At 46.3% G+C, this 26,726-nt stretch overlaps 1 protein-coding gene across 8 annotated transcripts in view; it reads right to left on the bottom strand.

The window, feature by feature from the left end:
- mecom (MDS1 and EVI1 complex locus) overlaps positions 1 to 26,409 on the bottom strand; it is a 230,739-nt gene extending 204,330 nt beyond the window's left edge. For all 8 annotated transcript variants that reach the window (XM_080429014.1, XM_080429017.1, XM_080429016.1 and 5 more), the window contains exon 1: positions 26,113 to 26,409. In XM_080429014.1, the coding sequence (XP_080285140.1) occupies positions 26,113 to 26,149 (37 nt within the window). In that variant the 5' untranslated portion in view covers positions 26,150 to 26,409. The remainder of the gene's footprint in view (positions 1 to 26,112) is intronic.
- Between the last annotated feature and the right edge of the window lie 317 nt (positions 26,410 to 26,726).

Here is a 26,726-nt window from a genome sequence, read left to right as displayed (position 1 = left end):
GTGTTTATTGGAGTTTTTCCTCTAATCAAGAGGCCGTCATGTCAGTCATGATGACCAAAGATTGGTCCACAACATCTTTCAGCAATAACCCAGAAATATCAATCCACGCTTCAACCCAATGTACTATTTATTCATGCTAATTAAATGATTGGACAGGGATGCTTTTAATGATTCAAAGCTAAAGAAGTGAATAAAGCATGTGTGCACTCAAAATAGCCCTAGTGATTTTTCTTTCAAATGTTCTTTCCAGTTCACTCAGGATAAACAAGCAACATGTTTTGACTAAAGACTGACAAACTGTTTTTGTAGGCATGCCAAAGCCTGCTCTTAAGAATACATAAATGCACATACCAGTAATCAACATGATTAACAGCAAATTAAGTAAAAAAAAATAAAATAATAATAATAAAGAAGAAGAAGAAGAAGAAGACAGAAATTACTAGAATGTTTAAAAAAAAAAAAATTAATGTATAAATAGAAATTTAACTAAAGGTATTTCCTTCATTACTAGGCTCATGTACGTAATTGCATTGCCATTCTTGCTGTACACAATTCAGCCACCAAATAGATAACATATGCGACCCAAGTTCGGGTCGTGACCCACAGTTGCAACCACTGCCCTAATAGATAAGCAAACCAACTGCAACTGTTCATTCAATTAAGAATTAGTCTGCAGGACAGTAGAGATATGTCATATAACGCAGAGTGGTCTACTGCTGCAGTGAACACACACGCACGCACGCGAACACACGCACTATGCTAACGATCACCAGGTTAAACTATACACCACGTCTGAGAGAGGAGCAAAGTACAGTCTTTTCTATGCCCTCTATAGGATATTGTATATCTATACAATGTGTGTGTGTGTGTGTGTGTGTGTGTGTGTGTGTGTGCGTCTACACACACGCACACGCACACACACACACACACACACACACACACACACACACACACACACACACACACACACACACACACACACACACACACACACACACACGCACACACACACACACACACACACACACATACACGCACACACACACACACAGGCCTCTGGGCTTATAGCTAACCCTCCCCAGCCTGGCTGGTCCTCATCCCCTGAATGCGAGCAGCACTTAAACTTTCCCCTTTTCAAACACGGGAGCACAAAGCAGGGGAACCACATCAGTGAGCTGCCGATCATCCCCACAGACGGCTGAGCCAGGACAACGGGGCAGGTCCCCCCGCGCACGTCCGCACACAACGTCCCGTACCGTCCTGTCCCGTCTCACCCCCCATCACCACCGCCGCCGCCCCCGCCCCCCATCACTGGGGGCCCCCGGCAGGGCCCAGACGTCACCATATGCAATGCTCGCTCTTACGCGAGACTAGATAAATGACAATTCCTTCTTTTTTTTTGGGGTGGGCGTTTAAAGGGAGACGGAGCGAGCGAGTGAGAGAAAGAGAGAGAGAGAGAGAGAGGGGGCCTGCACTGCAGCTGTCCTGTTGGCCATACCCCCCCCCCGCACCCCACCCCAACAGGCAGGTTTGTCCCTTCAGAGGCAAGGCCAGGCAAGGCAAAAAAAAAAAAAAAACACGCTTCATTACGTCCTCTCTCCCTGGAGCAGCCAGGGGCCTTTCAGAGCAGATAAGCCTCTTAGACATGAAGTAGTGCTCAGAGCGGCGTTTGAGTGACAGCAGGAAGGTTTAGCCATTCAGCGGACAATGCCGCATTCTCTGGTTTTAATCTAGTAGGCGGACAATGATCTGTTTTTTAAGGCCTCATCTCCTCTCCTTTTCCCACAGCAGTAGGTGACTGGCGGGAGGAAGACAGAGAGAGAGAGAGAGAGAGAGAGAGAGAGAGAGAGAGAGAGAGAGAGAGAGGGGCGAGGGCGGAGGGATTGGTGTAACTGCTATCTCCCAAGGCCTCGCGTTTCCTTGACGTTCCAAAACCGAGGTGGGAAGAGAAGGGAGGGAAGGAGCGGGATGAGGGAAGCGCGGGACGGAGGGGCGGCGTGTGTGGGAGTACCGTAGTGGTGGGGAAGGCAAAAGGCATCAATCACTCACACACACACACGCACACACACACGCACACGCACACGGACACTTACACACACACACACGCATGCACAAACACAATTGCTCAGTGATGGTTGAGCGGGCCTGTGTGACAGACAGGCAGGTGAGAGGCCTGCTGGTGACGTGGTTCGCCATTGGAGCATTGTCAGCCTTATCTCCTCGCCACCGCGGGTATTTGCGCCGTCCGTCCACGGCTCCCGGAGTACGCAACTTTCTGATGTATTTATGTATCAAAAGCCCTCTCTATACCGTACAATGGAGAGGCACCTGGAGCAGCGAAAACCCTGACACTCTGCAGAAAGACATCCAAACAAGACATGGGTTTGACAGCGCCATTGGATCACCATCATCTTGTTTTTCTGCAGAGAAATTGTGTCAGTATCAAAAATAATAAAAGTCCATTTGAAAATAAGTGGTTATTTTTCCGACCGGTGGCCAAGATAAGTTTGGACCTTATGCACTAACATTCCAGTGACTTCAACTGTTCCCAGGATTATTAATCAAGTCCTGCAATGGTGTATGTCAGTTGTCATTTACACGTAACAGCAAAGGAGTTTTTAGCGAGACACTGGATTATGTTGAAACTGTATCTTTTCTTATTATTTTTTTGCAAGTGGTTGCATTTGGCACGAGAGTTTTCGATACAGGAGTGGATGCATGCTAATTTTGGCTCCATCCCACACATAACAAGAGAACAAGAGAAATAAACAAGAAAGTAAGTAAGTAAGTAATCAGAGGCGAGCTTTACAAACCAGACATGGTGGGAGAACATGGTGTTGATGTGCCAAGAAGCTGGGTGGATTATTTTAGAATCACCTCACACTTCGGCCTGGTTTGTTTGGCTCTGTGGAGAGTATAAACATCCACACCTCTTCTACAATAAACAGACACAGCTCAGCGCAGAGAGAGAGAGAGAATGAGCGAGAGCATGTCTTCGCTAATTCATCTGAATATGGCTGTGCGTCCATGTGTGTATATGTGCGTGCACACACATGAAAACGCACACACACGCGCACGTGCGTGTGTGTGTGCGTGTGTCTGTATGTATGTATGTGTGCGTGTGCGTGTGTGTGTGTGTGTGTGTGTGTGTGTGTGTGTGTGTGTGTGTGTGTGTGTGTGTGTGTGTGTGTGTGTGTGTGTGTGTGTGTGTGTGTGTGTGTGTCTGTGTGTGTGTGTGTGTGTGTGTGTGTGTGTTTGAGAGAACAGGAGGCCGACATCCGGAAACATGTCCTTCAGGAAACATGACCAGAAAGCCCCTTCAATGTTTGACTGAAGTGTCAATCACCTGAGTGCTTATTACTCTAATAGGCGTATTACTACAGTTTAGCCCAGTGTATGGCTGCTCTTGTACTAAACGAGCTATGCTGGTAACTCAAGCTATGGGTGAGAGAGAGAGAGAGAGAGATGGAGAGGGAGAGGGAGAGAAAAAGGGGAGTGAGAGAGGGGGGAGTCCTAGTGAAATGAAGATCTCCAATGTCTGTCGTCTTTTAAAACGATTTACATTTATTGAATTAATAAAAACGTAGCTGACAAAAGATGGTAGCTTTCAACCTCTGTGTGCTGAGAAAGGCAGCAGGCTGGTAAATCAACCCAGAGACGTGGATGAACTTTCACCTTCCCTAACCACATCCATACCTCCCATAAACCACAAGTCCACAAGTCCACACTGCTGACATCTCTATCTTTTTCCATCTGCTGTATACTTCTGTGTCTACTGTGCCTCCATCTATCAATATCTAGTGCATGTCTGTCTATTAATATCTACATTATTGTCTCCGCCAGGCCGAAAGGCATGGCAAGAGAGTATGTTTTCGCCCCTGTCCGTCCGTCCGTCCGTCCGTCCGTGTGTGTGTGTGTGTGTGTCCGTCCGTCCGTGTGTCCTGTCTGTGTGTTAGCACCAAATCTCAGGCACCGTTGGCCCGGTCGCTGCGAAACTGTGCACACACACTCCCTGGATGCCAATTCAGAACCTCTGCCTCAAATTTTTCACATAGGTCTGTCATAGCGCCACCAGGAGGCCGATTTGTGCAAAACCCATTTTTCCCCATTACTCCTACAGTTTTTAACCAAACCTCATGCAAATCGGTACACAGTATCTCTATAGTCATGTGATCAACCCTGATCTGTCCGATTTCCCATATTCCATCCTCATTGGCTAAGGTTACCATCCAAAGTTTGCAGGATTGGTCCGTTTTGAACAAACTGCCTCAAACCATGAACGCAGCTTGCCATTTCCATAAAATTGCACACGCACATTCCCACTAGGCCGAGGAAGAAATGGCACTTAAAACTTTTCACATCAGCCTCATGGTGGCGCTATAACAGGCCGATTAGCATTTTTAACTATAACTGCACCGATCTGCGTGAAACTTTGCACGCCTACTCCCTAGAGGCCAAGAAAAAACATCTGCATTGCATTTTTCACATCTGCTCTTTACAACGCCACCAGGAGGCCGACTTATGTCAAATACATTTTTGGATATTAATCCTTCAGATTTTATCCAAACATCACGCACATCGGTACACAGTATCTCTATAGTCATGTGATCAAGACGCATCTGTCCGATATTTCATATTCCATCCTGATTGGCTAAGGTTGACTTCCAAAGTTTGCAGGATTGGTCCGTTTTGAACAAAATGTCTGAAATCATGAACGTGGCGTGCGATTTCCGTGAAAATTTGCACGCACATTCCCACTAGGCCGAGGAAGAAATGCCACCCTTTTCACATTGGCCTATTATAGCGCCACCAGGAGGCCACAATAACTTACCTGACCTGGCGGAGACCTGTGCTCCGAAGAGCACTTTTTCTAGTCTATATATCTATCTGCCCGTTTGCCCTTCTGCCCAGCCACACGCATGCACACACACACGCACGCACGCACACACACACACACACACACACGCACACGCACACGCACACGCACACGCACGCACACACACACACACACACACACACACACACACACACACACACACACACGCACACACGCACACACGTACACACAGTCCATGTGCACATTCATTTATTATCGTAGATGTAAACATGTAAACAGTCACTTAGAAACACATATACAGGGAGGGACAGCACATGCATGCTAACTAAGGCATGCAGGCTTATAAGCACACATGTAACTCTCTCTCTCTCTCTCTTACTCTCTCTCACTTGCACGCACACACACGCGCACTAACACAAGCACGCGCGTAAAACACAAACAAGAGCCATTCACCGTCTCCCCAGCACCCTCCATTAATCTCACACACCTTCTCGCAGACCTCGGAGCTTTAACCCCAAAGCTCTCATATCCTCCACACACGTTTCACCTCCTGTCTGTGTGGCTTTGGCAACAAAGTCCCTCAGCTAATGACTCTTTTCCTTGTTCTGTCTCCCCAGCCATTTTAGAGCGACCCACTAATGACACCACCTGCCACTTAGTGCACGGCCCCCTTCGCCACCGTCTTCATAGAGAAAGACAGAAAAGACACTGTCGGACAGGCAGGCAGGGAGGTATGCACAGGTAAACACATTACACACAATGCCTTAGGTCAGTGGTTCTCAACCAGTGGGTCCGGGGACCACCAGTGGTCCTTGGGGGGGTACCAGGGGGTCCACAGTGAAATTAGTTAACATAGCGTCACAATCATTTTAACCACTTAGCTTTGGCTATTCAAAAATAGCAGATATACAAGCTCATAGTGCGGCACCGAGTGCCATGCTATGAGCTTGTAGATCTGCTATTTTTGAAGAATCTCGAAAATGTGTGCATATCTTTGAACATAATGTATTTTTTAAAGCAAACGTTTTTAACAAAAAATGTGCTTCTGGGGGGCCTGGCACAAAATAAATTCAGATAGGGGTTTGCGGCCTAATTTATATCAATTTAGGGGTCCTTGGCATGAAAAAGGTTGAAAAACCACGCTTATGACAGAATAAACCTTACAGGCTGATTGACAGACAGATGACGTTTGTCGTCAGGCAGACAGTACCTTAGCTAACCAGGCTAAGCCTATAACTTAAGACCTACACACTGTATAGTCCTAAGTGTTCATTTAACTCTGGGAGTGTACAAATGGAAGCAAATGGACCCAAGGGTCCATTTGCTTCCATTTGTTCACTCTCTAGTCACAAATGAATAAATGAACACTGAGGATTTTCTGTGAGTAAGACCCTGACTCTCTCAGGGTTTAATTACCACTCAGACCGAAGAATTCAAACCTATTCCAACAGCTGCACTTATTGTAAACTTGCTCAAGGTACACAAAACGTTGGAGATTCGGCAAAATACCTGACGTGAGCGGACGGACAACAGAGGCTGACAGCACAGACGGACGTGGCAAGTCAGACACGCCAGCGGCAGACAGACAGACAGACAGACAGACAGACAGACAGACAGGAAGACAGATTGGGCAATTAGACATGCGTACAGAGGGAGAGATCGTTCCATTACACTGAGACACAGACATGGAGGCCGTCGACAATGGGCCCCTTCACTGCGGCCCTCTGTGTTTATGTCCCCGTCAGTCCCCATCAGCAGTGTCCCCCTGACTGCTCCCAGCTGACCCCTACATACACATACACACTCTTTCTCTCGCTCACACACACACACACACATACACACAGCTCTGCCTGACCTCCCAGGCTGCCTTTGAACACACACAGACACACACAGACACACACACACACACACACACACACACACACACACACACACACACACACACACACACACACACACACACACACACACACACACACACACACACACACACACACACACACACACACACACACATGCTTTGCTTTCTGTCATTTGTCAGCATATCATGGCCCACGCAGACTCCTCCGGTGTGCGCACGTGGGAGACTATGTCTGTGTGTGTGGTACATGCACGTGTGATGAACTAGCAGGCAGAAGATGATAGGAGTGAGGAGGAGAGGGAGGGGGGGGGGGGGTATGAATGAATGAATGGGCTTCTGTTTGAGCGCTCCTAATGACTTTATTTAGAGATGTTGTGTTTAACGTCAGGAAACACCAGTCATGTACTCCACCAGCAGCCTCCAGTGTGAGCGCATGTGAGGCACTGTCCGCTCCTCAGAGCCCCATTCATTCACGCACGCACGCACGCACGCACGCACGCACGCACGCACGCACGCACGCACGCACGCACGCACGCACGCACGCACGCACACACACACACACACACACACACACACACACACACACACACACACACACACAAACACACACACACACACACACACACACACACACACACATACATACACACACACACACACACACACACACACACACACACACACCTCATTTGAGGGCCATCTTGATCTGGTTTACAAGGTCGTGCATGAGGCGGGGTGGAGGTGCGGGTGCTGAAGGTGAAGAGGGGTTCTCTTTTGCTCGACCCCCCCCCCCCCACCCACCACTCCCATCACATGTCTTCTATGTACCTCCAAACCCTCCTCTCTCTATCTCTCTCTCTCTCTCTTAGTCAAATGAACCTTAGTATCCATATTCAGCTCATGTCATATAATAGGTGAGCATTATGCATAAATAGGTGAACATTCTGAGAAAATAGGCGCACGTACGGTGAAAATAGCTGATCCACAAGCTCAAAATGAGGTTGTGGATCGGCTATGTTTTGCTGTTTGGCATACAACAAGGTATACAGAATTCGGGTTGCCTTGGCCAAGTGGTTAAGGCGTGTACCACATAGGCTTTGATGCCTGACAGTGTGTCCCGGGTTCGATTCCCAAGCCTGGTGGCGGATTTGCTGCGTGTCACTTCCCGACTCTCTCCTCTGTTTCCTGTCTCTCTCCACTGTACTATCAAAATAAAGGCAAAAATACCAAAAATTTATCTTAAAAAAGGGAGTATACAGGATTAAACATCGCTCTCCCTCTTCCCTTCGCGATGAGTTGTTGACGCATCTCTCTTTCTTTGTTGCCCTGTCCCTCTGTGCACTGATCTCCGCTCTCCTTCTGACCAAGAGGTTTTTCGTTACCACTGTCGCAAACATTGCTTGCTCAGGGTGGGACAATGTCTGCTCTATATGTAAAGTGTCTTGAGACAACTTGTTGTGATTTAGCACTATAATAAAATATTTCTTTATTGAATTATCCCCTTATTATGGGTAATGAGGCAGCCCTTTGACCCCCTCACTTGATGACTTCCATACCTGTGCATGTTCAACTGTGTGTGTGTGTGTGTGTGTGTGTGTGTGTGTGTGTGTGTGTGTGTGTGTGTGTGTGTGTGTGTGTGTGTGTGTGTGTGTGTGTGTGTGTGTGTGTGTGTGTGTGTGTGTGTGTGTGTGTGTGTGTGTGTGTGTGTGTGTTTCACTATGCAGCTGGTGGCTGACAGGGACATGACTAATGATGGCTCAGGACAGAAATAATAGGTGGGAATTATAACACACAAAAAAGAATGTACAAACGCAAAGGAAAGGGAAGGACAAATGACAGAGAAATGAAGAGGGAAAAAAACAAGAGAGAGGGAAAGGAAAAAATAGCAACAAAGCGAGACTGAGATTTAAATGAAAGTGAATAGAAAGGTATTGGCCCAGCCAGCAGAGGGCTGTGGATTCAGTAAGAAACCTTGCATCACCTTTTTATGTTTTGGGTTTTTTAAATATTAAATATTTTGTTATATGACAGTGACATGCAAAAGTATCGACCTACAAGCTCACAAGCCGTTGTATTTTGAACCGGTTGGAAAATGTCTATGCCAAAACATAGGGACGTTGAACGTGGTGAAGTGTCTTTGTGGGTTTTGTAAATATTTTACCAATGTAAAGTATTAACAAGAGCAAATAATAAATGTATTATACTTTTTTCCATTTCCTGGAAAGTAACAGTTTTGAACATGCAACGTTTCCGCCTGACGACGATTAGCGGTGTGTATTCACACAGCGGTGTTCCCCATCATGCTGTTCTTTACTGTGATTATGGGTATGTATGACATGGATGTGGCTAGGTACAAGGCACAGATGAGTAGGCTACCGTTAGCATAACCAAAACGAAAACAAGTATAATCACAGTGAAGAACATTCTCCAGGGTATTTTGGCTTCTGCGCGATGGTTAGCAACACATGTGCCCTGTCTGAAAAGATTTCTTCAAACTTGCGGACAAAAGAAAGAAAGAAAGAAAGATCATAGGCGTCGTCAGTTCAACCAATTTGAATGCTTTGTTGCCATTATCAGCACATTATGAAAGCAAATGATCAATCAGATTGCTTTTAAAGGAGAGGTACGTATCTATTAGACCTATATATACTTAGAGCTTAAGAGGAACCACACACTATTGTTTTGAAAGTGAGTGGCGTGGGTAAAGAGTAACCCCTGTGTTGGCCTGTTTGTTCCTGTAACGGAAACCAGATTTGGGGGTAGTAGATTTAGTAGTAGAAGCAGGATTTGGCCGTCTAGTAACACCAGGCTACAACTGTCACACTCAACAGAGACCTGAAGGTCAACGGTCAGCGTCTGTACACAGAGCAGAATTTCCTAATTACACATGATAAATGTAATCACACACAGGAAGCGTTTACCTCCACATTTCGCAGGCTTATCCTTGTCAGATGTGCCAAGCTGGCAATGGAAGAGGAGCCAAAAACACTAAGCCAACATTTTTTCAGGTGTTGGTCGTTCAAAGTTGTACGCTCAAAAACCTGGTCTGAAATTATCAGTGGTAATCACACACTTTAAAAAAAAAAAACACCAAATGGCCATTTATTTCTTAGTAAAGGTAAACCAATTTGTGCCTTTGTAAACATAATGTCGACATGGTAAATAGCTGAGGGGCCAGTGAAACAAGAGAAAAATGCAGTGAAAACAGGGCCCTCTCAAAGTATCTTTCAATAAGGCCGTTTATTGTGATAGTGATGCTATCAGATCCAGCTCTCTGAGATGAGCCCAGCAAGCTGAATGGATCCGATCAGCACCCGCGATAGCTAGGTGCGGTCACAGGGTCGCGACCCTAACTGACACGAACCGGGGCGCCATGACAGAAGCGAGACCTGACCACCAGACACACAGACAGACATCCAGATAGACAGACATTCAGACCGACATCCTGTCTCAAACCAGAAAAAGGTGCAACAATTAAGTGAGGTCTGGTCATTTTCATCCTTCTGACCTTTGCTTCTCACCTCCTACACGTGATGAGGCCCGTAGCGTTGCCCACAAAATCAATGTAGGGGAACCTGTTGTGTGACGGTTGCGACAGCCTGGTGGGTATAGCATACATAAATCATACCTATATTTGATCTGCGGGGCTCTGGGCTAGCTGACCACGTGACAGCTAGCATAGCCCCCCTAGTGGCCCCTGAACCCCCAAGGGTCTTGCTGGGTCCCTGACTCCACATTCCCTGCAAATCCCCACGAGCCCAAGGTATCATGTTCAAATCCCTTGTTCCCCTGTGAGAAAGATAGAGATACGTAGAAAGAGAGAGTGCGTCCGTGCGTGCGTGCGTCCGTGCGTGCGTGCGTGCGTGCGTGCGTGCGTCCGTGCGTGCGTGCGTGCGTGCGTGCGTCCGTGCGTGCGTGCGTGCGTGTGTGTTGTTTTTGTTGATGAGGACAGTAGAGAAGTGACCATTGTGGAAGTCTTAAGGATGCTATTAGTTACAAATGTAAACTGCTTGTGTTCATATTTGGAAGCCTCGGCAATACATAGTTGTGAGAGGCCTGCAGATTGCAGGAATGCCAAGCCAAGAACTAAGGCTAAATTCTGTTCAGTATCTGTGGTAATTGGTAGTCGCCAGTCACCACATATGAAGGACACAATGCTTTCTATATCCGTGATCTGAATCCTGAAACACTTGTTGAGTTTCCCAAGCTTCTGCATCTACTATTGTTTGTGGAATTTCTTGTTAAATGTGAACACAAATAAAGATGTTAAATGTGCGTGTGAGAGAGAGAGAGAGAAAGACAGAGAGAGAGAGAGAGAAAGAGAGAGAGAGAGAGAGAGAGAGAGAGAGTGTTTTTCCTGCTTTATCAATGCTGATGTCAACAAACCAACTTTTTTCATGCATTCATGCATTCTCATAACAACTTTATCGGAATGATATGGAGTCCATCTTCGGAGAATGAACAGAGAATATCGCGTTACGCATGGAAATCACCTGTGTGCCATTCTAATACTGAGTGTGGATGTACAGTATAGACACAGTGCCCTCACCCTTTCACTTACTGAGCCAGGGGGCCAGTACTGAGTCCCCTGAGGTGGCCGGTCTCCAGGCCAGGCCAGATCAGAATTACATTAACATCAGCACAGCATTTCATCAGAGCCAGCTGGGCCCCACGGTCCGGGACACCTGTAATGGAGTTTTCCCTCACGCAGACCCAACCCTGTTTGGCTTTTTATAAACACTTAAACTCCTTTTTGTCTAGCAGGCTTTACATGCGCCTGTCTGCACTGAACCCCGCTCCTGGAACTGATCAAATCAGGCCCAAAAGAAATTGCATTTGTCGCGAGGATGATCAAATGCGAACGCCCACAACAAACATATTAGCGTTCCCCTATCCAGGCGAGAAGCCCGCGGTGTAGCGGCGGTATTGGATTAACGAAGAAACATCGAATAAGTCGAAGGGGATGTGTAGAAATGTAAGCTGACTTTGTCCCTCTGCACCCCACCCCCCCACTGCTCTGATACTCTGTGCGCTGAGAAATTACAAAGATCGTATGCAAGTGAGGAATAGGAAGGAGGGTGGAGGTGGTGGTGGTGGCGACGGTGGAAAAAAACACTTAAAGAGATGTATTGGATTACTGTGAATTCAGCTGCACAGACGTTGCATGCCAATCGCAACAGAGAAGAACACACTAGGTTAAGATGAATGGATGCTGTTAGAGAGCTTTAACACAGCACGACTCCTTTGAATGACAGACAACTTCTGTTAAAGGCCTGTTCTTCTCAGATGTACGCGTAAAACAAAAAAAGGAATTCTGAGAAGAAAATCATTATACGAGGTACACAATGTACACACACATCCCGTTGAAAAACCAGCGTACAACCTATCAGGTTCGAATGTCCTCCCTATTCGGTAATGGGAAAAGGGATCTATTTTTCCTGTTTGTTATGAAAATAAACAGAGCCGGAGATGTCTGGGATGAACTGATGTGTGAACCCCGGGGGAGACCGCGCGCGAGAGAGAGAGAAAGAAAGACAGAGAGACCCAGAGAGGAGACTAAAGGGGGGCTGACTGTCTGACAGACAGCCAGTCATATGGACAGCAACTTGGCATTGGGGAATATGATTCTGCCAGAGACTGATCCATAAAGACTGGGGGAGGTCGAAGGGTAACCTCTCTATAATGAGTCATCATCACTCAGAGGTGTCTGCGGCGGTGCGGCCTGTCTGTGTGTGTGCGCACGCACAGGGGGCGTGCGGGGCCTGTGTGTGTGTGCGTGCGTGTCAGGGGAGACAGGGCCAGTGGATCTGCTGAGAGATAGCACAGGATAAACGAGCGGCTCCTAACGGCGAGGGCCCCGGGAGGGGAAGACGAGAGATCTCCATGTTGTTCTATCAGAGCCCTGGCCAAAAGCATGTCACCCCGAATGTCAATTCATTCATTCATCAACGTTTGAAGAAGGAAAAAAATATGTATGTCGGAGGGAAAACATGGGTGAAAAGGTGAAAATGACATTCATTGGGTTATGAAATATAATAAGTGTCGTAAAGTGTGTGGAATTCCTTCTGCTAGCGAGAGACTACATTTTACTTTGGGGGGGGGGGGGTGCTGGGTAAACACTGAGGGATGGAGCTCGCCGAGGCGCCCGTTACCTTGGCAACGCGCTGGGCAACAGTGGGTGGGGCCAAAGGGGAATTGTGGCGTTTTCATGAACTGGGCTTTTTATTCATAACCAGCCATTACTTTTACTGCAGCGGAGCCTGGACTGACCGCTAAGAGGGCCGTCCACACGCTGCCAAAACCGTGTACATGGAATCCGTAAAACAATGCCTCGCATTAAATTCCCTGAATGCATTCTCACTCAAGCTGCTATGGCAATGAGGGTGTGAGTATTTATGTCTGTGTGTGTGTGTGTATGTATATGTGTGTGTGTGTGTGTGTGTGTGTGTGTGTGTGTGTGTGTGTGTGTGTGTGTGTGTGTGTGTGTGTGTGTGTGTGTGTGTGTGTGTGTGTGTGTGTGTGTGTGTGTGTGTGTGTGTGTGTGTGTGTGTGTGTGTGTGTGTGCGCACGCGCGCATGCTGGGAGAGGGCAGTGGAGGCCATATTTCTGGTTGCACAGCATTCAGAGGAATATCTCCATCTCTCAGTGGTTGACAGCCTGTTTGTCACCAACCAAGAACTGACCTTCAGTGCCATAACTGCGTCTGTCCTGCTTTACCTCCCCCCTCCTTCGCTCTCTCTCTCTCTCATTCTCTTGCTCTCCATCTCTCTCACCCTCTTCCACCCTTTCCCTTCTTTCTCCCTCTCCCCTCCATCTCTCTCTTTCTCTCTCTCTCTTTCTCTCTCTCTCCCTCTTTCTGTCTCTGCAGCCTTTGTCATTGATCGCTGATGCGATTGGCTGCCCCCATGCTCAGTAATGACCTGCCCTGGCTAGCGGCCGGCTGCTCCACTCGGCCCCTCTTAGATTGAACTGTCAGCTGGCAGCGATTAATGTGCGGGCAGCCGGACGCAAACACACACCTGCAATGCCCCACCCCGTCCCGCCCTGCTTTACTCTGTACCGCCACTGCTCATCCTGCTGCACAGGTGTGCGCACGTGCATGCACGCATGCGTATTTTTCCGTGTTTCTGCATTTTGGAAAATATTCTAATTGAAGTCAGTGTGTGCTTATGATTGTGCGTTTGTGGTATAGAAGGACATCAATAAACAAATGCATGTCTGTGTCTGAACATTATGTACACGTGTGCAAGTGCATGTACACTCTCAGAGTTAAATCAGTGGTTCTCAACCTGTGGGTCGGGACATGATTTTAGGGGGGTCCCCAGGTGACAGTGAAGTTACAATTTAAAACTGTTTGAAATACCTAAAAAGGAAAAAGACCATTACTGCATCAAAAGTAAAAGTAATCAACAAACTATACTATACAAACTGGTCCAAACATTGGCCAAATTGTCAAATAATATAAGAAAGAGGCATGAAAATAGGGTTAAACGCCTCACATCGGCTCCTTGAAGATCTGCTATTTTCACAATATTTATCTGTGGAACCGAGTCAAACTAAATGTAATGCCCCAACTCCTACAATTCCAAGTGCTTGTCAGGGTTGGGGGTCCGCAGTTCAAATAATGATTATTTTGGGGGTCGCGGCTGGAAAAGGTTGAGAACCACTGAGTTAAATGAACATTTTACTGTGTGGCTGTACGTGCAAGTATGTTTGCACGTGAAAGTGTGTCCATGCATGCATGTCTGTGATTGCCGGAGCTTACTGGCCCAGGGGCGTTCTGACCTGCTGCAGCTGGGAGTCAGACTTGGGGGAGAAGAGGAGATGGGGGAGAATGTACTGCAAAGTACATTCTGAGTGTTCATTTAACCCTGAGAGACGAGTTAAATTAACACTCTGAGAACCAGCAAGAAGGTGGATGTGGAGAATACACTCAGTATGGGGGTGAATGTTGAATACAAAATGACGAGAATTGAATACATTAAGTAAGCAGCTGTCACACGGACACTCATTACTCTACATGCATTTACAAAGAGCACGCAATATTCTGCAACTTCTGACACAAGCCGTCATTTTTTAACAAAATATCTATCCAGAGGAATAAAGAATGTGCAAGCAGACGGTTTGGTGAACTACTTCAGTAACATTACGTAATGAATATGACCCTTCTAGCAGCGCTAACAAAACATCATCTTTCTTGCACTTCTTCATTACAGTACTTGGCTGCCTCAGCAACCGTGAATTAGCTTATCACTCACTCCACAGTTTGAACTTAAATGGTCCCGTGCATATAAGACCATTCGCGTGAATGCCTAAAATGTTTCAACATATGTTATTTCCCAGAGCAGAGATGCGCAGGGTGTCTGGTCTCCCTCTCCCCGTCTGTCTGTCTGTCTGTCTGTCTGTCTGTCTGTCTGTCTGCCAGTCGGGGCTGAGCACTGAGGGCCCACGCGGCCCTCCCGTGTTGTGCTTGGCTGGCCGTCTGCTAACTGTCAGCGCAGTATCTCCTTACACTGATGAATGGGAAGTTTCCAGACCTTTCCCAAAGCCTTCATTCCCTCGCTCCGATGCTTCATCTATAGAGAAACGGGCCAAGAAAACAAGGCCTCCTCTGCCTGCCCACCATGCCTCCCTCTAGGGGGAGGACCGGCACTGAGGCGGGCATGAAGGCTAAATTTATAACGGTCCCTCTTGCATGGGGGGAAGGGGGGTTGGAGACAGAAACAGTGAAAGCGATGTTGGATGTGAAAGAGAAGAGATATTGTGAAAGGGGGGGGGGGGGAATGGAAGGAGAAAGGGAGACCGAACGGAAAAAGAGGGAGACAGAGAGAGGGGATACGATGGAAGCAGCCTAATCCTCTGGATGGTGAACATGTGAATATCAGGCCTGTAGGGGTCTGGTTCGGTGTGTGAAACGGAGATAAAATCGATTAGCTTGTCCACTGACCCGGTGAGTGGAGGGGGCCTCAGTCGCTCCCAGTCCTGCCATAGTACTGACAGAGACGTCCAGGCCCCTGGGCCCTCAGGGGCCCCCTCTGAACACTGAGGTGAACAAAGTGGTGCCCTCCTGTCAAACTAAAGCCCTCAAGCACCAGCAAAACAACAAACCATGCTGCAATGCTTCACTGCTCTCTGATTCCACAAGAGACACTGTAAAGATATAGTGTGGGCGGATGGAAGAGGATACTCAGACCAAAGACACGGACCTCAAAAGCAGAGCTGCTTCCTTGCATGAAATACTTTCTTTCATATTAAAACAAATGTTCACTTAGTCTTAGAACATTATGCTCACACGAAAGTGACAAACTTAGAGGCCTATCATCTGGTAAATATTATGAATACACAATGACATATCAGCAATGTGATAGATGGCTGGGTTAACATCTTTCACTGTCTATTTCCCTGTCACTGAACCTTTTTCAGAAATTAATACAATTCTTCAGGAGGTCACTTTAATAACCACGGACCAACAATTTTGATCAACTTTAAACCCATATACTTTGTTGACCGAGGTCTCCCAAAGCTGTACGCTGAATATTCGTCTACAGTATTACAACATGCCCAGGATAGGGATGTTGTAGGTTCATGTGGTTAAGCCACTCTAAATGGCTTTGCAACATTCCAGGAAACCTGCTGTGAAATGAAGCACTCACAGAAAACAATTCAGGGCCGGAACATCCCAAACAGTCCGGTGTGCGACCACCCTCCTCCACCTGTTGTAGACCCGACAGGCATGAAAATCTTCTTCCCTTATCTTGTTTTCCCTCACATGACTTCCTCTCGACGGAGAGCTCCGGGTGAGGAGCACACCTTTGATTCCTGGCTCATTGTAGTCTATTTGACCCCCGGGGGTCAGCCAGTGGAAAGAAGTGGATGTGTCACCGCTAAGCTCTTCTCCGTGTTAGAATAATATTTCTGCGGGTGCTTTAGGATGCTAACGCTAATCAAAACAGGACATCCTGAGGAGGGCCGTGTGCGTCCCCCCCCCCTCTCCACACCCCCCATACTCCCCCACCCCCCCCCGGCCCTGTTCGCCGACCGCTTTATGTTTTTGTGTTTGCGGAGGAGCGACAATCCCAGGAAGCTGCGAGAAAGGGCTCATCAAAGCGCGGAGCGGGGGGCCCAGGCTGCGCCATCACTGGAATGCGCCGTGGAAAGGAATCTCCACTGTCCTATTGTTCCCTTGTTTCCTCGGTCTCATCACACGGCGGCACGTCCAGTTCACTTACAGGTACCCGGCACTAATCACCCCTGCATTCCTCTCCCCAGAGCCGCATTCTTTACTCCGCCGCGACCCTGGCTGACCGACATACACGCGTACACACACGCGCGCGTGCGAGCGCACACACACACACGTGTTGATATTACTAAACTTGTGAGGACATCAACATTTTAGATCGCAATTTTATAAATTTGTTTAAAATGTTTTACCTTTTCTTTGGACATTTTTAAACCTAACCATGAAGCCTGATTCATACAAGCTGTGTTGTGTACCGAACATAGCCGATCTAATAGCTGACGCACGCACACACGCACACACGCACGCACGCACCCTGGATGAAGGAAGTGATCCAGACAGATCTCTGAGGACAGGGACTTGGTGTTCCCTACTTCTTCTTCTAACACCGAAATGTGACGGGAGACCAGCAGTGGAGCAAAGCTAAACGGCACACCGTTATGACAGGGGGATACGTGCTCCAACACAGCGCTTCTTCAAAAAGGGGCCCAGGGACTCCCAGGGGTGAAGCAAATTTAGAGACAGTGTAATTTTGCTATTGTTTCAAGTTTACCGGTGCACACAATGAGAGAATTTATCTCTCTGTCTACATGTTTGGAGTTCCTTGACCAAAAGCCTGTCTATATTAAGGTCTTCCTCAACATACAAAGGCTTTAGGTCTCTTACAAAAAAAGGAAAAAAGAAGAACAAACTGAATTCTTTCAAGTCGAAAGTGCAGCGAAGAGGAAGAGAGATGGCACTCTCTTGATTAACAAAACAAAATTAAAAGTACAAAAAAAAAGACTTTTTTGAAATTGACAGTATATTTTTCTCCTTCATGCACACTATCCCAGCTGTTCATTTAACTGTGAGAGTACAAATGGAACTAAAAGGACCCGACCATTTACATACTCTCTCTGAGTTACAAATAAATGAACACTGACGATTTTGCTTATCCATTTATAACTCTGAGAGTATGTAAATTAACTCAGAGTTAAAATAACAACCCGGGACTGTACTGTGTAGTACGCCTCTAACTGTATCCGTCCCCGCGTTGACATTCCAACACAAGAAGGACAGCGGCTATCAGAGTCAATCAGGCCGATGTGGCGCGCTACAAACTTCATCAGGAAGACTCCGGGCTTTGATCACCTCTCCTCCCCTCATCTCCCCCGTCCTGTGGAGGTGAGGGGTCAGCACTTAATGAGGTTCAGACTGAATAGTGTGTATGTGTGTGTGTGTGTGTGTGTGTGTGTGTGTGTGTGTGTGTGTGTGTGTGTGTGTGTGTGTGTGTGGGGGGGGGGGGGCTATGTGTGTCGGAGATTAAAAGTGTGCTGGAATCATACATGCTGACACACACACACACACACACACATACACACAAATATGAAGACACACGCAAACTTGTGCGTGCACGGACAAGCACACACACTAGATTCCTCCGTCTTGTCCTTCCCACTCCTCTCAGCTACAGAGGGCCATGACCTGATGCCCCCACCCATCCATCGGCGGTGTTAATTGTGAACGAAGTCTCCCCTGCATCTCTCCCTCTTTCCCTTTCTCGCTGCCCGCTCCCTCCCTCCATCCTTCCATCACTCTTGTCCAGTCCACTCCACCCAGGGAGATCCCCGAGCAGTCCTGGAACACGCTGTTATCACCACACTCACAAAGCGATTGTTGGATAATTCCTGTTTGTGACTTACACTCCGTGTGAGAAAAGAAACGGGACCGAACTCTCTGTCAACTCTCCAAAACACTTTGCTACAGTGACTTTTAAGAACAATACTGCTGCATGCACACACACACACACACACACACACACACACACACACACACACACACACACACACACACACACACACACTCACAGAGAGTGCTGTGCTTGTGTGTGTGGCTGTGTGCACGCACGCACGCACACACGCACACACACACACACACACACACACACACACACACACACACACACACACACACACACACACACACACACACACACACACACACACAGTGTTATGTACCAGTACCACTTTTGGTACTGATTTTGCAAATCTTAGATTTTAATATGATGTGTTTTATCAATGATTTGTTCTGATACACTACTTGGCAGGAAAACTGAAAAATAACTTTACATGAGGAAATTTGCTGATTAATAATTACCGTCTGAGTGCATGCAATAATGTATCATGTATGGGGCATGCAACCTAAAGCAGGATGTATGGGACATGCAACACAATGCATTATGTATGAGACAAACCAGATGTCTGAAATAAACTCTGTGGTAAAAAATATATGTTATGAAACATTTTAAATCATATGGGTTATGAGAATACATTTCAAAATAATAAGTGTGTGTGTGTGTGTGTGTGTGTGTGTGTGTGTGTGTGTGTGTGTGTGTGTGTGTGTGTGTGTGTGTGTGTGTGTGTGTGTGTGTGTGTGTGTGTGTGTGTGAGTGCGTGTGCGTGTGCGTGTGCGTGTGTGTGTGTGTGTGTGTAATATATAGTTTATATCTGTATATACATATACACAATGATCTCTAAACAGTCACATTTCTGTATCCTGGACATAGTATGGCACATGCAAATAAGACACACTAAAGCCTTAAACTGTTAGCTGGCTAAATCAAATATATGCCAAATCACTTCCTTTATGATACAATAGAGTACCATAGAGTACCACACATAGGTGCACAGCCATTTGCCAAGGCACTCTTTTGGTCTATTGTAGTCGATGCAAAGCTTTCATACAATAAAAGCATTCCTGTTCAGTAATAATGCGACTTAGCGTAGTTAGCTGATGTGAGACATGAGGCCAGAATGTCGGGGCCCTGCTTCTACCACCTGCTCCAGGTAATTGATTGGACTATAAAATGATTGAAATTCTTTAATTAGCTAACAGACATCGTTCCTCAAGCGTGCCAGGGAGTGTTAACTTTACACTGCCTCATTAATGGGCTACAGCGAACCGCACCATCAGCAAACTGTTGACATTCTAACTACTCAGAAATCATAACTACACACAAATCAGTTTGATGTTTGAGGAAAACTTTTCAGCTCAGCAAAATGTCATTCATCTCGGAGCAGCCTGCGGTGACAAAATGGTGGCGGTGTCTCGCAGCGTTAGACAACTAGTCTGCAGTTCTGCATCGTCTTTTGTCTTGTGTGTGTGTACATGCTTGCGTATTGCTATAGCGCAAACACACAAACACAACCCCTTAGCAAATGACCACATACCGGTAATCATCTCACTGCTAAATACAGAAACACACGCACACATGCAGTGCACGCACACACGCGCGCACACATGCACACACAAGCACTCACGCACACACACATAATCTATAAAAATATGCTTAGCTTGGGAGTGCACTGTTGATAATGACCTCAGCCTTGGCACCGGAGTGGGCCAGGCCAGACTGTCGACAGACTGGAGGCCTTTGTGTGGCCTCCCTATCTCTTAACTCCATGACCTTTCGGTGGGGAAGAAAGCAGAAATTCCTTCTTTTTTTTATTTAGAAGGGTAAGGCTAGCTCATTGTTCTGTGTTGGTACGGCTTCCCTGTGGTAAACACACAGCGGTTCCCAGGCTTGACATGTTGCTACCACCCCCCAGCCCCACCCCACACCCTCCCTCAGTGTTCCCACACAGCCCTGTCTGGGTCAATGCGCCACACACACACCACCCCACCACCTTCCAACCTCCCTCCCCACCCCTACAAACACATGCACAAACACACAGATACGTACACACACTCATACCGCCCTGCCGTGCTCCCCGTAAACCCTCAACGCCGCTACACCTATAGCTACAACATGGCCACGCTGAGCTAAAACGCAGCCGCCGAACCGAGTTGCTGTCCGAACAGCCCTAACACTTTGTTTGTGTTTTTTCCTTTTCTTTCAGAAGAGTAATTTAAGATGCCAGAGACGTGGAATTCTGCGCATAGATGGATTGAGACGGAGGAGCCAGGGGAATGTTGTCAGGGAAAGGAGGGACGAGAGTAAAAGGGGAGAGAAGTCCCTTGGGCAGGCCACTCAGTTAGGGCCCCTGGGAGGACCGTGACAGGGCCTGGAAGCTCCCTAGTTGCCGGGGACAAGGGCCATCCTTCAAGCGGGTGACAACAGCGCATAAACAAACCACTAACCTCGTCACCGTGGCTCTCTGTTTACAGCCCTGAGACCCAGTCCTGGACGACTCATTAACATCAGGGACCTTCTGAAGGGCCATTTTCGGAGAGGGAGGCAGGGGGGGGGAGAGAGAGAGAGAGAGAGAGAGAGAGAGAGAGAGAGAGAGAGAGAGAGAGAGAGAGAGAGAGAGAGAGAGAGAGAGAGAGAATTGGGGGGGGGGCTTCTCCCATCACAAGGGGAGAGGAAAGTGGCCGACAAGTCAAACAGATGGGGGCGTTGATGGATGGGAGGGCCTGTGTCACAGTCACCCTACACCCCCCTGCACCAGGACCCCAATACACATTACCACGTTAATACATCCACAAAGGCACATTTGGGCACCCACGCATGAGCAAAAGCACAGCACAGCGCTGTGTGTGTGTGTGTGTGTGTGTGTGTGTGTGTGTGTGTGTGTGTGTGTGTGTGTGTGTGTGTGTGTGTGTGTGTGTGTGTGTGTGTGTGTGTGTGTGTGTGTGTGTGTGTGTGTGTGTGTAAAACGCCTGTGTTGAAGCACAATTCTAACCAATACACCTGAGTTTTCCTAAGACCATGCATGCAAGCACCATTCAGACACATCACAATCATGTTTATTTGAGCACTTTAAAGACGGAATAATGTCATCACTGCCTCATTATGACTTTGAAAACCGAATGATCATCTTTAGTATTTCAGTGGATGAGATGATCTGCTGGTTAATTAATTCGAATGTCTGCTTGAAAGAAGGTAATCAAATGATGGTTTAATTGAATGATTGAATACTTTTATAACAGTTTGCAAAGACAAGCACAGGGAAGTATAGGCGTACAGTTCAATATAGTCTGTTAAGAGGAATTTAAACTCAAGAAAGCACTATGGCTTGTTTCCATTGAGGTCCTTTATACTCAATTCATCGAAACATTTAATGACAGACAACTATACACTACTATGCAAAAACATCATATAAACGGGTAGATTTATATTTATTTTTAAAATGAGCAGCACTGAGCCTGTAATATGAAATTATTGAACAAAGTTAAATAAATACTGAAACGGCGTTCAGACTGTTGCTACGGAAGATGGAGAATTGTTTCCACCGTGTAGGCTACACGACGCTTGACCCCAGTCCACTGCTTTAGGGAGATACGGAACATTTGTATACCGAGGTCTGGCAACAGGCGGAGCGCATGTAAAGAGACGGCGCTACGGGACAACAAGGGCTGTTAAATGGGGTATCGGTCCTCGCGCCAGCCCGCTCCCTCTCACCTTTTAAATGGGCCGATCCATTAACCGTTTTAATGAGCTCCACCAGACAAACGCGAGATGCATGGCCCATTGCACAATGCGAGGAGGACGCACTCCGCAGCTCGCGAATGAAGAGGCGCTGACAGGCAGAGCAGGCAGGCGCGCAGACCCACAACACGCACGCACGCACGCACGCAGGCACACACACACACACACACACACACACACACACACACACACACACACACACACACACACACACACACACACACACACACACACACACACACACACACACACACACACACCTAAGGATACTAGGATAGACATTATTAATTGTTAATATAGGCCATTAATTACAGCTGCTAATAATCAATGTGCAAAGTAGTAAAATAAAAGCATATAGCATATATATATATATATATATATATATATATATATATATATATATATATATATATATATATATATATATATATATATATATATATATATATATATATAATTTGTTTGAGGATAATTGAAGTTCCGGACAAATTACAAAATATCTAAACGAATATTCCATAAATTAACTAGTTTTACTGGGAAACAAGGATGGGTGGGAAGGGTGTGTGCTGCATGCATGCACAACAGTGCGTGCGTACGTGCGTGCGTGCGTGTGCATGTTTGTGTGCCTATAATTAGGCCTGCCACGCTCAGCTCATCAAAGTTTCCCCTCTCACCTCTCTTTGTACAGATCCAGTCTGCAATTCACGAGAGGGCGAGGCCTAAACAGGCCTTGGCTATAGTTAAAGTTGGGAAGCAAAAAAGCGAGTTTTTGTGGCGCACCACCACATCACATCTGGGCACATGTGGGATAATCAGCCAGACTCCATCAATCACTCTGCATTTACTACCTCTCCGTCACCTCCTCCGGTACATGCATGATGCATCCCCCCTTTTTTTCTCTTTTTTTTAAATCACACTCATGTTCTGTACACCATGGTGGTTCTCAACCTTTTCAGCCACGGCCCCCCAAAATAATCATATTTGAACTGGGTGGGGACCCCCCAACCTTGACAAGCAATTGTAGGAGTTGCAAGGCATTACATGTTGTTCGACTTGGTCCCACAGATAAATATTGTGAAAATAGAAGATCTACAAGCTCACAATGCCTCACAGGCTTGTAGATCAATTGTTGCCTATTTCTTATATTATTTGACAATTTGGCCAATGTTTGAGCAGTTTTTATTGCATAGTTTGTTGATTACTTTTTTGCAGTCATTTGTTTTCTTTTCTTTTTTCTCTCTCTTCTTTTTTCTTCAAAAAGATCGGGGATCCCGACCAACAGGTTGAGAACCACTTCTCTATGGGTGCACGGCTATATGTCCATTTTAACACGACTTCTCGGGACAACATGCATGCAGGCAGGCACAGATTGAACACATTTACCGACAGAGCCCTTATGAGGGGTCTGGGAATTTAAATATTCACTGTTGACATTGTGCAGAGCTGGCTGGAGGCCAGAGTTGGGCCCTGGTCCTCTGGGACCCCTGTGAGCACCGTTCAGAACATTCTCTCCCTCTGACTTAAGAGGTAGAGAAATCTTCCTCTCACATCTTGAGTAAATAATAATCTTTAAATACTCCTCGAATTATAGCCTAGTAGGCTATAACCCCCCCCCCCCCAGCCCCCCTCATTCTCAGACTGTCGCTAATGGCTCGGAACTATTATTATGTTCACTGCAGGTCAGACAGTTGCTGATTGTGCATTCCGCGTTATAGAGCGTTATAGAGCATCTATGACAAACAGGGGGGGGTCGTTTAAGTGTGTGTGTGTGTGTGTGTGTGTGTGTGTGTGTGTGTGTGTGTGTGTGTGTGTGTGTGTGTGTGTGTGTGTGTGTGTGTGTGTGTGTGTGTGTGTGTGCTCGCGCGCGCGCGTAACTTTACTGCACCTAAATGTGTCCCCTTATGCTTTCCTGTGGACATAAATAAATTGTTAAACTGTGTGTGTGTGTGTGTGTGTGTGTGTGTGTGTGTGTGTGTGTGTGTGTGTGTGTGTGTGTGTGTGTGTGTGTGTGCGCGCGCGCGCGCGCGTGCGTGTGTGTGCGTGTGTTTGCGTGCGTGTATGTGTGAGAACACCCCCTGACTGTATATATTTGTATAAATCATTTCCCGCTTTAGGCTACTCATAAAAGTACACATTTGAAAGAGACTAAACAGATGTGCAGTATTTATTTAAGCCTTTATTTACTAAGAATCTCTGTACATAAAAATGGGTTACAAAATTACACGTCGAATAATAATTTGTTCTCTATTCTCAAATGTATATAAACAGCCTTGCAATTTACGAATAGGCCTATCACTAGCGCCATGTCCATTATCGTTATTTAGTTCAAGGTATTTTTCAGTTCAATGATTGTAGACAGTGTGGTCTATAACACGACACATAGAAGTATGAGCAGGTAGGTCAGTGGTGGCTCATTGAACGGAGAGCAACCTCGACCCTTGACTCTTGGACACTCATAAACGTCCTTCAACTTGGATATATATATATTTCCCCCCCAGCAGCACTTAAGTGAGATGGGTCTATAGGCTTGGGTTTGATTCTCCCCTGTAAGATAAGGTATCATAAATCTATAAACATTTTTTCCTAATTAAACACGCATGTTTTCAAGACAGAAATCAGCAAGTCAGAAATAAAAACGCAACAGATAAAATGCACTACAAATAGGCCTATTGGCTGGTCTATGAACTTGAAGCTTTATTGAAATAGCCTTTGATAGCAGACATCATTGCCGCAAAAATATATATAATTTATTGAAGCAAATCGATACAAGAATAGCTATATCAATCATTGCCTTGCATACATTCCTAGACCTAATTGATTACATCGAAGTAGGCTAAATAAATCGATTTGATGCCAGAGTGTTTTGATGTGATATTATATTATGGCTTTTAAATCAATCAAACGTAGGCTATTCAATATTTAAATTCAACCTTTTATCCTAATTGAACATTAGTAAAAAATGACAACCATACAATATTAGGCTACGTGAAGGATAATGAAGCCCTTTACCCCAATAATGATATAGCCTAAAACCAAAACATTCACATGAATTCTAGTATCCACACTTTTTTTTTCTTCAAACATCACGTTAATAAACCGATGATGATGCATTGCAGATTAATAACGTACGTGCTCAGAATAACATGCATGACAGAAATACAAACACACAGATTCTTGCCGCGAGCAATAATGCGCAATCATTCCTCTTTCCCGGCACATTTACCATGCCAGGCTTGCCAGCGTCAGCGGTGCCCGATTAAATCTAAACGCCTAAATCCACGTTTTCTCATAGTTTCGCTCCGCTGTGCGACAACAACAGTCAACCTGCCTTTTCAAAGTTGCTTCTGCAAATTGAAGTGACCAGCAGCCCCAGTGTGTAGCAGCAATAGGAACAGTGTCTATACAGCACAGCACAGGACTGACAGTACAGCCGACACCACAGCGCCCACTACATGCAACGGCCATTCCCACAGTAACTGGACCGATGCCGCACAAAGTTCCAACATCGTTCAACACAACTTTGAAGTTACGCTACTTTCCATCAACCGACACTTTTTTTTCCTGCATCCGCGGAACGAAACGGGACCGACAACAACAACGACGTCTAAAACTACGACAAAACAGATTCTATAGGTGAAAGTGGTCTTTCTCTTCGGACACAAGGAAAGCATAACTATTAATAGATGCAAACACGGTGATAACTGAGGCAGCCTATAGGTATAAGATGGCAGTTTCAAAAGGCAAATATAAAGGGATGTTGCACCTACTCGTGGCCAGTTTCCGTGCCCTGCCTTTGGACCTCATGGTGCCAGATCTTTCGGCGTGATGGGTTTGTTTGGAAAATGTTTCTTGGATCTTTTTCCTCCTTTTTCTTTTTTCTCTGTCCTTTTCTCAGTGTTTCTCAATCCAGACTCGCTATCTCTCCAGCATTGTCAGTTTGGACACCTTCGCACATGCGCATAGCCACAACTGCCAGCCAGCGCTGCCAGAAAAAGTTTGGGACGATTTATCACTTGATCATATGACTGATCTGGTCAGATGGCAGATCAGATCGCAGAGAGATCCTTTCGTGTCAGATCTTCAAAGATCACTGAGTCAGAACACGGGGCAAGTCAGCGAGAGAGAGAGAGAGAGAGAGAGAGAGAGAGAGAGAGAGAGAGAGAGAGAGAGAGAGAGAAGAGAGAGAGAGAGAGAGAGAGAGAGAAAGAGAGAGGTAGAGCCGAACACATTAATTACAACGATCCTTATTCCCCAATCCTTTACAATGCGCACCTTTTGTGTTTAACTGAAGTCCCATTAATCAATGTTCACTTAAATTACCAATGTTGAATGTATTCATTAAGCGTTTTATACATTTTAATTGTGTTTTGACCATTATAAC

The sequence above is a fragment of the Gymnoscopelus braueri genome, assembly GCF_963280865.1.
Source record: "Gymnoscopelus braueri genome assembly, chromosome: 5".
Lineage (NCBI taxonomy): Eukaryota > Metazoa > Chordata > Actinopteri > Myctophiformes > Myctophidae > Gymnoscopelus > Gymnoscopelus braueri.
This window is presented reverse-complemented; position numbering and strand designations above follow the sequence as displayed.